Here is a 13,071-nt window from a genome sequence, read left to right on the forward strand (position 1 = left end):
ACACTGAAGAGCAACAGGAACGTAGTTGAGGACACCAAAAGGGGGGGGTGTCACATGAAGAGGCTTAGATCAATGCTCTTTAGAAAAAAATAAGTTGAGTGCCAACTTGAGTACAATATTAAACACATGTAACCACCAGCTGTATTTTAAAAGGAATGTTGGATTTATTTTTGTTACTACACCAGAACTGCCAATTTATTTGCTATACCTAAAGCAAATCCCAAATCACTCACAAGTTACATCAGATTCCGTTGATGTGGTAAGATGAGTATCAGTCACCTGAGCATATGATCTTATAAATGCCTAAAAGTTTTTAGCTCTGTTTAAGCCATAAATTAAAGCTAAATTATATAAGGGTAAGATACCTGTGGGTTATTGGATGCAATTTATTAAATGAGAATCCACCCAATTAATACTTGATAGGAAAAAAATCCCTTATTAATTCAGTTAAATGAGGAACTGGGAACAAGGAACTTCAGCCAAAGCTGAACATTTACCTGTTTTTCCTTCCCACAATGTGTCACCAGTCCCTGTATCGTCACAGATAAATGGTATTTCCAACTCCAGCTGAATTTTTCATCTTACATTCTTTGCATAAACTCTGAGGGATTAAACAATGTCAGGAAACACTATAAAACCAGCCCTGGAATAACTCGCACAGCAACTTTTGGTTGGTGTTTTTTTTTCAACTGTCCAGCACAGCACTTGTTTTTCTCTCATGTGATGGAGTCATAGCAAGGAAATCATGGCCAAAGGTCCTCTCCATTAAATCATTCAACCAGCAGAATGCCACAGAAATGCTGTAGGAATCTTACAGTTACAAAGAGACCGTCAGGGTAGGGCTCTTCCATGGACAGAAGAAGGATGAGATTAGTTTCATGTTTGTGTGGGATGTGCCAGAGTTAACAGGGCTGATTTTACCTTGCCAGGCGAAGCCTTAACCAGGCACCTGTATCAGAGTCAGCTCTGACCAGGAGAAGGGGGCAGAACTTCAGGCTGGACCTGCAGGAAGGGAAGGCCATCCCTGTGTTTGTTGAGTGTTATAATCTGATTACAGATCTGGGGTTACAGTGACCACGGGAAGAATTTGGCAGCTGGATGCACTGTGTGTGGGGTGTTCCACCTGCCCAGAACCTGCAGGATCTCTCACTTCTCTCCTGCTGCTCAGTGAAGATTCTGACAGCCCAGCAGTGCTGAGGGAAATCACCACCACCTCGTTTTCCTCAACCATCTTGGCTGCTGTTTTTCACTTCACATTGATCCTGGGATTCTGTGATTCACATCTCCCTGGCATTGCCTTCAGTTTTGGGAGGGGTGGGGAGAGCCACTGCCTTCAGCCCCACCTCAACTGCACATCCTGAAGAGCTACAATGCTTTTGGCAGCTCTGGGCAAATCCACCCTGTGCTAAAAGAGCTGCCTGGAGCAGAGAAACAACCTTCTCCCTGTCACAAACACCAACAGTTCGGGGCAGTAACAGCAACCTGTCCCTTCCCTGCTTCCCTCCTCGCTCCACTGACACTCCTGGCCACCAGCAGAGGCCTCACAGCCCGGCACTGCAGCTGAGAACAGCACTGTCCTGTATCGTGACTCTCCCACAGACAGCAATTAGTACAGCTCATCCTTAACGACCCAAGGGGAACCACTCCCTAAAAAGAAAAAAGAGTGAAATTGCCAAGGGTTGGCAGTGTTTGTGTCCCATGCCCTTCAGCTGATTCCACTGAACTAGAACATACAGATCCCGGTAGGAATCCTCCCAGGAAAAGCCTCCAGCCATGAGGGTTATCTTGTCCCTAAAAAGACACAACAGTCTGACAGCCCTGCAGAGAGTTACGGTCCCACTAAAACCCTTTTTCACTGATCCTCAATGAAATTTCTGTGAAAAAGCATCAGACCACAAACACCACATCTGGCACCGTTTTGGAGCCACTGCAGCGATTGTCACTCCTGTGGGAGCACCACGAGCTGGGTTTGGCTCTCCAGATGCTCCCGAGTGCCTGTTGGAGGATCACACCAACCTCTGCCCTGGGGAAGTGCTGGGTGCCACTTCAGAGAGCAGAGCACAGGGAGAGTCCCACACCTGGCCTTGTAAAAAAATAAAGCTGCAATTAGTCAATAATGGAAACTTTGAGCTGGAACCACAATATTTTTCCCCCCTCACAGGAGCCTGTCACATTCTGCCTGTCACATCGTTATTGCCCAAGTCTTGGCAAGAACAGTCTCATGCAGACCTTGAGAGCGAAGGAGGCAGTTAAATTGTTTATTAACGACAACAGAAATAAAGTTAAACTGATAAAGAAAACAGATACTTCTTTAAATATAAAGTTTCTAGTCTAGTGCTCTGTCAGGCTCCCCTCTTTCTTTTCTTTTTTCTTTTTTTCTTTTTATTTTGTAGTTACAAAAATCCAGAGGATTTAGGGAAATATACTTAACATAAATTGGTCATCTACAACAACAGCAAACATTGTATAAAGAAAAAAAAAAACTCAAAATGTATTTACAAATCCATCCTTTGTAGTCATTGAGAAGTTTCTTGGTTAACAAGTAACAGATTTATGCATGGACACCACATTCCCAGAGGCATTATCCAAACAGAGTCACTTGGCATAAAATTAAGCTGACAAACAGATTGTCTAAAAATAAGGCCAGTTTCACTCCTAATTTATGCACCAGAATTTCCTGCAATTCCTATGCTGATTTAAAAAAAAAAAAAATAGCATAAGAGCACCTAAACTCACCCAAATGGGATATACAGACCAAACTCCAAGTTTCTTTCTTAGCTCTTCAGAGCAGACACTCATGAGAAAGGACAATAGGATACAGCTTTTTGCCATCTTGTCTATTGCTGATTTTTAAATGCTTGTGCAAAAACAAACCCCCCATACCCTATTTGCAGTATGATCATAAATAGGCAATAGTTTAAAAATGTAAGATATGATTACCTTGGACTATCAAGCTGTTTCACACTTCAGAAGAAAGTGGACAAAGCCCAAACACCTTTCTCTTCCTTTCCCTCCCTTTGTCCCCTCCCTCCACTCCCGTTTCCAAACCAGGGAAAAAGAAGTTATACTCTAATGGATCTTGGAACTGGCACCAACATTCATGCTTGTTGCCCTGATGTGCAACAGAGAGTTCATTTACAAGAGTCAGAAATATTCTTATGCACTAGCCCCAAAGACTTCAGCTCCAGAAGCATTCCAGAAACAGTTTGTTTGGGAAGAATCCCATCAGGTACGATGTGGGCAGTGCCCAGAGGGCTCAGGAATGTCCAGCACCCTGGGTCGATCTTCAGTGTCATCAGTAGCTGTGGAATCTTCATCTTCATCCACTGCAGGCTCATTAGGATTTGTTTCCTAATACAAAATACACCCGTGGTTTAATTAAAACCTCCTCTTCCAGTTATAAGAAAGCACCAACAACTGCCTAGAAAAATCTGATCTGCATTATCACAGTGATGAACTGAAGCAGACATTGTGATCCATGTCCTAAAAACAGCTCCTCACAATTGCTGAGCTTAATTTGCAAAAGAGATCGTTCTACCAAGTTACTTGACTTTTGACTCAGCAAGTCTCCCTTGAGTTTCATCATTCCACACCTTCCACTGCGTAAACCCCAATTCAGTATTTCAGCTCTACTCCTTTTCTTGGTGGCTTGTTGCCTTTTATTTATTTTAAAAACAAAAAGATCATTGCTGCCTTTCAAACACAGGTAGAGCAACAGAGAAAAGCAAGTTATTTTTGCAGTCAGCTGAAGGGAAGGAGGTTTCAGCTCCCAAAACTACGAACAAGAGATGTCATTTGCTGTCAGAAGCACGACATCTGCTGGCACCTCCTGTTAGAGCCCCTGGGAACAAGTGCCTCAAATCCTGGGATAAACTTGAGGAAGTGCACAGTGCCTACCCCTGAGGAAAGGCTCAGTGCTTGCACAAAACTAGGGATAAAATACATCAAGGGTTCTTCTCTACATGTGCCAAAGAAAAGGGAGAAATGATACAATTAACTTGCAGTCTCCAAAGTAAAATTGCATTATAATTTACAGCGAGTGAAGCACTTTGGTGATTTGCAAAGTCCCTTTATGAAATGCACTTTCAGCAAGAACTAATGAACATCACACAGACTGCACAGCCTCTAAACTGCCATTAACTGGAACTCATCTGGAAAAAGCTCATCTAGAACAGGTGAGTGTGGTCCTACAGACCACACTTCCAAGACCCTTTCAAGAAAGAACCTTTTAAAGAACTCTGAAACCCAAACAGCTCCTGCAATATTACGTTTGTAGGCAAGATATCTGAACTCTCATTCGTGGTCTGCCTGGAGCCGTTCTGAAAACTGCACCTCCACTTACCATTCATGCTGTAGACACCTTGAATGTTGGACACACCATATGAAACCTGGGAATCGTGACATTAAAGAATCTGTCCTTGTAGTAGAGGCAGTGGAAGGTGTAATAGCCCTCCATGTATCCAGATGTCGTGGAAAACGTAGTACAGCTGGTGTATTCGTAGACTCTCCCTGGGCTGATGATTGGAAACTCCCCTGTTGGTAAAATATTACATCCAAATGGTAAGGACTGAAGTAGAACTACAATTTAGCAATTTGCTAAAGCACTTGCACTCCACAGCATGTTCAGGCCACTCCTTTTATATTCCAGGGGATGCATAGATGACTTTCAGCAATTACTGATGTTCAGATATCCCTTACCAAACAACTTTAAAGCCAAAAAAGACGTATGTTTTTTTTCTATCAAGTGACAAAAAGACTTTGATCCAAACAATAAAACTACCACCCTGACCGACAGCTAGTAACAGAATTGTCACAGTAAGGACATTACTCTCTCTGTTGGGTTAGGAAGTGCAATCTCTCACTTACCAACCACTCCAGGCCCTTGGACTTCGTCCACGTCCCCTTTGGCATTGGTTATTCTCCAATAGCGGCTGTCCAGCTGACAGGCCTTCTCGGGAAGGGCATCTTTGGACATTTCAATCCTAGGAGCCGAAGGACACAGTGGTTACAAAGCTACTTTCACACACTTCAGGAACCTGACTCAGCTGGCAGGATCCATCTCCATGCCCCCTTCAGGGGGCATGGAGATGGATCCTGCCAGCTGAGTCAGGTTCCTTTAGCCCCTGGCTCTGTTATTTACCCCTTTCTAAATCACAAGAGCTGCTTGCAACTTCCTTCCCCTCCACCCCACAGTGCTTTTCCAATAACCACCTTGGCAGGCAATGATTTAGAGAGTTTTATATCAAAGCACAGCACGTTGGGCCCATCCCGTTCATTTTGAATGCTGGGCATAAATTTGGCAACAGCTGATTGCTTTGAAGATTCCGCAGATCTGTTAAAAGAAATAATTCGGTTTCATTCGATTTTTACCTGATTCTGTAAGTGAAGAAGTAATGTGGTGGATGCACAGAACTGAGTTCAGGTAGAAAAGAGGTGGACACGGACACAGTGATATCTTCTGTGGTAGCAACACAGTCTTTATCGTGCACATACCTACAGAGAGGGAAGCATTAACTCTGCAAACCGCTCTGCACCCTCAATACAGAAAAACAGACGTGGGAAGCCATTAGTTAAGTGCTAATAAGAACAGTGTGATGCTAAGTTAAATGTAATTTTTGACCTTTCATTAAGCAGTAAAATAAAGGATGGGTGTGTGCAGTGTCTTCATGCTGTGTAATTCCTCATCACCTACGAAGCTGTGCTTCTCTAACTCCATTAACACTTGTACTGAGTTAGGTGCACTGTTTGATCTGAAGTCAATGAAAACACATGTGTTTAATGCATGTGTATTAATTGTACATGTAATTAACAATACGGTTGTGTCACTGTGCTATTCAAAAAACAAACCCTAGAAACTCTAACAGCAAATTAATTTACAGACCGAGAACTCGGTTCTACAGCATCCCAGTTCGACAGAATTAAGGTTCTTGGTTGTATTTAGAAGAAATTGCAAGTGCAGGAAGATTCACACAGCAGGTCAAGTCCTGTTTATTACATATTCAACGGTGTCATTTTAAAGACCAACTTGCTGAAACAATTGGTTTTGTAATAACTCGGAGCAGTCCTGTAAGAGCAGCACACTCATGGCGCACAGAATAAAAGTCATGCTGTTCACTAAACTTCAGATCACTTATAACAGAAAATCCTGGTTCCATTAATGTGAAGTTGTAAGCTCTGAAGCTTCTGCTTAAAAAAATAAAGTTGCTTTAAGCATTCTGTTTTACAGCTTTATTTTCAGGGAGTTTCATGTGCTTTTTCCTCTCTCCACCATCAGCTTTTGTCTCAGATACCAAAAACTACTTGGAAAGAGGTCAGAATTCTAGAAGCAGCATCAAAACCTTGTGTGGAGGTTATAAATGCCAGTCACCATACCTGAAAATCTGGTCTCTGATGATGGGATAACCTCCAGTTACAACTTTGTTTACATAGGATGTAAACCATTCCAGGTAGGATGTACCTACATGCCAAAGGAAAAAAGCATTTGTGAGGACAGGCAAATGTACCACTGAGCACTTAACAAACAGCAAATACCTCCAGGAAAACGTTTAAAGCTTTATTTTTATAACAAACTCTTGGACTTCCTCAGATGAGTCAGTCAATATTCCAGTTCATCCTACCAACAAGGATAATGTGGAGGAACCAACCAAGAATCAGGAGTTAAGAGTGCATAGTCCAGAAATGACACAGCCAGCAAAGAATCCCTTAACTAGAGTACTTCCACATTATGATCATGGTCTCATCATTTGGTTTCCATATGAATAGTTTCTAAAAAACATGCCAGCAAGAGGGAGAATTTCCTCTCCTTAAAAAGAGTGATTAAGTCATAGACACACTTCACATCCCTGCTACAAGCCCAGAAGACTGAGGCTGTAATCCACAAAATGCAAACCTTGCGTAAAGTAACTCCAGATGGAGAAACTGGCTCAATTTACCTGCCACCTTCAAGAGAAATGCTGTGTGTGAAGCTTCTCCTCCACCCTGTGGTAAGCCCAGATTAACCCTTCCAGCCCAGTGGAATACTTAGAAACAGGCTGGACCATCCCACAGGCAGCAACACCTAAAAAGGTTTCCTCAAATGGATGTGGCTAAGAGTTTGACACCCTTCTACCAAGGTACAGCACTGCCCAGTGTGGCTTCTCACTGTAATAAGAAATGTGCAAGGCTAAATTTTAGTATTAATTTTGGTGGCACTTGTTACATGTCTCCTTTGCCACTGAAAGGAATTAAATTACAACTACCAGATTTTTTTCAACCTCTCACATGGTTGCAAAAACTACTTGGGAAAGAAAAAAAAAAAGAAATTAAAGTCTTTCTGTCCACTTGGGTGTTGTATTTAATAAGTGCTGACCTCACCCCATAATGGCTAACAGAGGTTTTGCCTGTTAGACAGGTTGGAAAGCGACTGGTTTGTATAGAAGACACACAGAAGGACAAGTTTTAACAGAAATTTTTTTATCTCAAGTGTTACCTGTAATGAACATAACAATAGCAGATGGATTTCGAGCCATTTGGTCCTAAAAGGGAAAAGTTTAAGGATGTATTAGAAAGAGAGCATTGGACTTACAAGGTTCAAATTCATATACACAATTCTATATAACACAGGCAACACTTTCCCAATATTCACTAAACCTGAATTCTGGCTGCTTAACACAGCAGGGCTGTCCACAGATGAACCAAAACAGAAGTGTTTCAGGAATCTTCCAAGTTCCCAAGCAGCACCAGAAGGTTAAAATACTTGGCATAATAAAAAGGAGGATCTTAACATTCTTCAAGTGATCCACTATCAAACAATCCCTAGAAATGTTACTGCTACCTGCTTTGAAAACAAACGGCCACAAACCGAGAGCAGGATGAAGATCCCTTTCTTTTTCACAAGAACCATCCTTTACACATCCCACTTTCTTTTGAGGGGAATGGGTGGTGGAAGGGAAGCCACCAGGTCTTTTCTTCCTTTTAGAAACAGGGAGTATAAAAATAAATGTATATATATACACACATATACACATCTGCCATAAACTGAGCAAATTACATTGATACCTTCCAATAACAATGAATCTTGTCCCCCATCATGACCTACAGAAATTGCTATAGCCATTAACAACTTAAAGTCAATGATAATCAGATGGTAACTCAGGGGCAAACTCTTAGTGTTCACTTTCTGCTACACAAAATATTTCAGACACCCAGTAACATGCAAAGGGGCGTCATCAATCATTAGCAAAGTAGATTGGCAAGTACAAATACATGTTCCTTACTGGACACTGGTAGAAGATCTCGTATTTATTCCGTCCCTCCACACTCTCCAGGGCCATGTACTGGCTCAGGCCAGTGTGGATGCAGAAGGTGAGGGGCAGGCACTGCTTCAGCCCCAGCCTCTGCTGGAACCCTCCAGCTGCTGTGTCGATGTCCAGCAGGTCCTCGGAGCGGTAGTGGTTGGACAGGGCCATGCTTCCCATCAGGCTGCAAACAGCAAGAACAGGCAAGATAAATTCACAAGGCAGAGCTGTGATCTTCTGGGAAACACAGCAACAGCCAGGGATCTGTATCTCCACTTTTGGACAAGTTCATTTCGATACTGTCAAAGCATCCACGATGTTTCCATGGAACAATCAATACCAAACTGCTACAGGAACAGTCAGGGATCAAAATTACCCTGAGCAAGGTGGTCTGTGCTTCAGAGAAAAGGTTGATAAGCAAAATAACCACCGAGTCAGAGAGAGGATAATTTCAGTATAAACCTAAGGATGCAAACACAAATAAACAGACGTACAAGGCAGGAATAAGATAAGATTCATCGACATGACACGGCAAGGCCATCAACTTCTAATATTTAGCAAGCTTTACATAAGCATCACAGCAAAGGGTGGGATTTTTTATTTGCTTCTGACAGTGAGAAAGTGATGCTGAAGCAGAAAAAGCAGTCTGACTTCTCATACATAAAAGTAAATAAGCCTTTGGAAAAAAGTAGTGCTAATTGGAAAGGTGCAGAGGATTAGGAATGGAAGTGGGCACTGGAAGCTAAGGGTAATGTTGGTAGGAATGCTGGGCTACATGAGAGCCAGCTGAAAATAAAAAAACAAAGAACCTCCACTCAGTGTAAGAACGATCAAAAAAGGCAACAGGATCAAACTGATAACTCCAAGGGCAGTGCACTTGGCGAGAGAAGAGTACCCAGGTCTGCAGTGTACAGCTCCACACCCACACTGCCTGCTGACAACGCCAGGGAAAGGCAGATCAGATGCAAACTCCTGCAGATGCTGAGCTCTCAGCGGTGTTATGAAAGCAGTGACTCAGGTGCAAGCTGCCACATGTCAGTGTGCCATAGGCTGATCCCATCTGGGGCAACAGGTTCCATTCCTCTTTCTCCTTACAGAGTCATGCCTGGAATTGGCACGTTCTGCCAACATCCAAACACAGACACCCGGAGCATCTGACAGTGACAACTGCTTCTGTTTCTGATTTATGCTGAAACTGCATAAAACAGTTTGCAGAACTGACATTTTCACTCTACTCAATATGACTAACTGGTTTGAAAGTTATTCCCTAACCATTTCAAAGGAAAAAAAAAGGTATTAAAGAATGAAGTCTGAGGAGTGCAAGAGGCTAATTTACTTCTGTAATCCAAAGCAAAACTTCAGGGAAGCAACTTGCAGTGGGATGATTAAAAGTGTAACAGCTAGAAGTTTGAGTTACTGAAAAAAATCAAAAGGGTTTTCACTGGGAAAAAGGGAAGTTTAAGAGTAACTAGAGCAATTAGAAATCTACCCTGCATCTTCAATTGCTTCCAAGATTAAAAGGCAGCCTTCTGGAAGTGTCACTCAAGTGGTGACTCAGTGACAACCCATTTAAATGCTTCATTTATCCTGTTCAGGAGCCATTTTACCTCATTAATAAATAAGGTGTCCCAGAAACGCAACAGGAATGGATAACTCTGTGAGCAGTTTTCTCTCCTTACCCAGGCACAACCAGCTTCTGCCCGTTGTGGATGCGGAAGGAACACCGATAATCATCCGGGAGCTTGCAGCGTATCTGTGCTTCCACAGCATCCAGGTCTTCCTCCCTCACGCTCTCTGGGGACAAAAGAAACGCCATTTCAAGTATTTCCAACACAAAGCGTGGCATTAGGAAATGCCCTGAGCAAAAGAACACAGAGTCAAGTCAATATGTGGGGACTTCATCGTGTGCTGAGTGGCACAGAATGAACATGACATGAATCTGGAAGGGAGATGATGACATAAACTGATTATTTGAGACAGCACCAATCTCCAGCCAGTGAAATCTCAACAGGCCTGACTTCAGCACAAAGCATTTATAAAGTGAAAAGAACCTTTTCCCAGAATTGGTCATGAGCTGAGTCCCAGTCACAACTTTCAGGAAATACTGATTTTACCCTTTCATCATTCTCTCTCAGTTTCCAGTTCAATCAGTAACACAGAAATGTTGGCTGCAGCCATCATTCAAATGGAATTTGAAGCAATGAGTTTTCAAAAGGGGATTTTCATATCAAAACCAGAAAGGGGTGGAGAGTAACTGTTCTTACACCTCCACGTGCAGGTTTCCACACCCTCACTTCTAGCAAAATTCAACTGGGTGGCCTGTGTGGTCTGTTTCAATCAAGGTTTGTTTGGCAATCTTTTAAAACCCTTTTTGTATTCATTATCTGTTTCATTTATAGGATACAATTTAACAATTCATTGAAACAATATCCCTTACAAGGGGCATTAAAAGGTTTTGTCTGAAAGGTTTATCTAAAAAGGTCTTACCTAAAACCTGCCATCGCTCCACAAGTGTGGAAATTGATAATTTTAATTTATTTTTTACTTTCTGTAGGCAAAGAAAAGCTTCATTGCACCAAGCTCCTCAGGAGGGATTTTGAAAGTAAAACCGTGGTAAAATCTGCTCATTTTAACACCCCCAACTCTCTATTTTAGTAACAAAATATCTGACTGACAATATTTGAGTGAAGCCTCAAACCACCCCTCCGCAAAAATGTACAGAAAATATTAAGTTCTAAGCATATTCTAATATCACAAATACTTAGCAAAACTTGGGAATCCAGCACTATCCAGCAAGCCAAGAAAATTCAAGATTTAAGAAGGAGAAAGATCATTTGTCTCTTAATTTCGCAATTAAGGTTAAATCAAACATCTTGGGCTAAAAGCCAACTTCACACAGGAAACTGAGCAGTTAAAAATGTGAAAGCCTTTTTTTGCCCCTATACCAGAAAAAGCTCAGACTCAGCTGTAGCTGTGTAAGATTCATGACCCAGAACGCTGTAAGTTCTTCACACACAAACTGAAAGGGAGAATAGAATCTTAGGAGGGGGCTGGGTGAGGCAGGGGGTGTGGCTGCACCTTTCAGGGAGCCGATCATGCGGGGGCAGCGCTGCCCCAGGAACTGCTCCAGGTCATCCCAGGCTTTCTTCAGGGTGGCATAGTAGCGGATATACCTCCCCAGGTCCGAGTAGGTGCTGATGAAGATGGACCTCCAGCCCTCCTTCCGCCGGCTCTTCTCCTCTCTACGTGGACACAAAGGGAATAAGTTCAATATCGCTCTGAAAAGCTCGTGTTTTAAACTGAAGGAGCTGGGATTTGGTATTTGGCAGGAATATTAACCCAGGAACATTTTGTGCCACGTGAAGCTACACAAACTCAATTAATTCCAGCATCTATTCAACAGCAAGCTGGAACCAAATCAGGAAACATTTGGGGTACTTAGGGGAAAATTTGGAAACAATGCTCCTTTACACAGAGTGCCTTTTAAACGGAGTCTGTATAATAGTGAATTCTGGAACTGGTGAATAGCTGATTCACAGCACATTTCACACACACACTTTTTATCTACTGCATTAGTCACAAACCCCTTTATTCACCCGCTAAGAAGGATTAAGGAGCAAACCAGAGAGTTACATGAGACTTCATTGACTTTCCAGACCAGTGCACATTCTTAGGGAATTCCTGTATATCGCTTTTTGCTCACAGGCTCCGGGAATTCAGGCTGTCAAAAAAGTGCTGACTAACATCTGACTGAGGATGTTTGCCTCCAAATTGTTGCAGCCCTTGCATCTCTCTGTTAGGATACATTCCAACTCCTCACTCCAATGCTGAAGCTACAAGATTTAGCACACCTTCACACACTTAAATAAAAATGTAACAACTGAGAAGTCTCCACATCAACTCCTCTCTATCCACTCATAAAACTTTTTAACCCTCACATGTTCATGAAGCTTTTTTACATAATTTACTGTGTTTCATTAGAAATTCATTTCTATAGAAAAAAAAAGGCTTTAAACAACCCTACTTACTCTGAAATAAGCCAGTATTTCTTGCAGTGTCTTTTCCACAGTGGATCATGGTTTGACAGCTGATTCAGTCTTCGATTTAAATAGCAGCAACTATAAATACAAAATCATTACATTTGACTGCAGAAGAGCAGCAAAACAAACAGAGATAAACACTGAGCAGTGCATTACACAATGCATTCTCCTGAAATAAATGCAAACAGAGTTTGAAAGCCAGCTGGCTGGCCCTTTGGAGCTGTGCTTACAGTGGTTAAAAGTCTTCAGCAGAGCTGTATAAGTCATGAACTACTTTCCTACAAAGTGATTTAGTAAAGCAGGTCATCCCGCAGACCTGCACAACTATAAACACTGCCTGAAAGATTCCAGCACGACTCCACCCTTCCAGCGGCAAGCAATCCAGCAGCACTGGCTGGCTGGGATTTAAATCCCTTGCTTACCTGGATGTCAGGCTCCACCTCATCTTTTCCACAGTAAGCTACACAGAAACTATTCAGTTGAAATGTTTTACAAAGTTACTCTCCACTTTGAGTTGTTTAAACAACAGACTTCATGAGCAGAAAAAAAGACAGACATAGGAAAAATAAAAAGGATGACAGACCTGGAAATAAGTACTGCAAGGTCACCCCAATGAAACCCAGAGATCAGCTCTAGCCATTGCATTGCTGCTTCAGAAAGTTAAAAGAATGCACTACAAAGCACTACTGCAAGTGAAATAATAAACCCCCTGCATACATAGGTCTAAAAATAAAAAATCTGTCATGTTGGTGTTT

The 13,071-nt window shown here is 42.2% G+C and overlaps 2 protein-coding genes across 2 annotated transcripts in view; both read right to left on the bottom strand.

Annotated features, from left to right (window-relative positions):
* CD59 (CD59 molecule (CD59 blood group)) overlaps window positions 1-947 on the bottom strand; it is a 9,064-nt gene extending 8,117 nt beyond the window's left edge. Inside the window, exon 1 of the mRNA XM_027900485.1 lies at window positions 943-947. The gene's annotated coding sequence lies outside the window, so the exon portion shown is untranslated. The remainder of the gene's footprint in view (window positions 1-942) is intronic.
* Window positions 948-2,340: 1,393 nt separating this feature from the next.
* FBXO3 (F-box protein 3) lies at window positions 2,341-12,396 on the bottom strand (the record flags this gene model as incomplete). Its single annotated transcript, XM_027900492.1, has 10 exons — window positions 2,341-3,351; window positions 4,343-4,533; window positions 4,867-4,982; window positions 5,371-5,493; window positions 6,373-6,457; window positions 7,469-7,514; window positions 8,256-8,460; window positions 9,956-10,070; window positions 11,355-11,518; window positions 12,305-12,396. Coding segments are annotated over 9 exons (1,134 nt in total), but the record flags the coding sequence as incomplete, so codon positions are not given.
* Between the last annotated feature and the right edge of the window lie 675 nt (window positions 12,397-13,071).

The sequence above is a fragment of the Empidonax traillii genome, unplaced genomic scaffold (assembly GCF_003031625.1).
Source record: "Empidonax traillii isolate 1590-97213 ecotype Southwest subspecies unplaced genomic scaffold, ASM303162v1 scaffold733:size745334, whole genome shotgun sequence".
Lineage (NCBI taxonomy): Eukaryota > Metazoa > Chordata > Aves > Passeriformes > Tyrannidae > Empidonax > Empidonax traillii.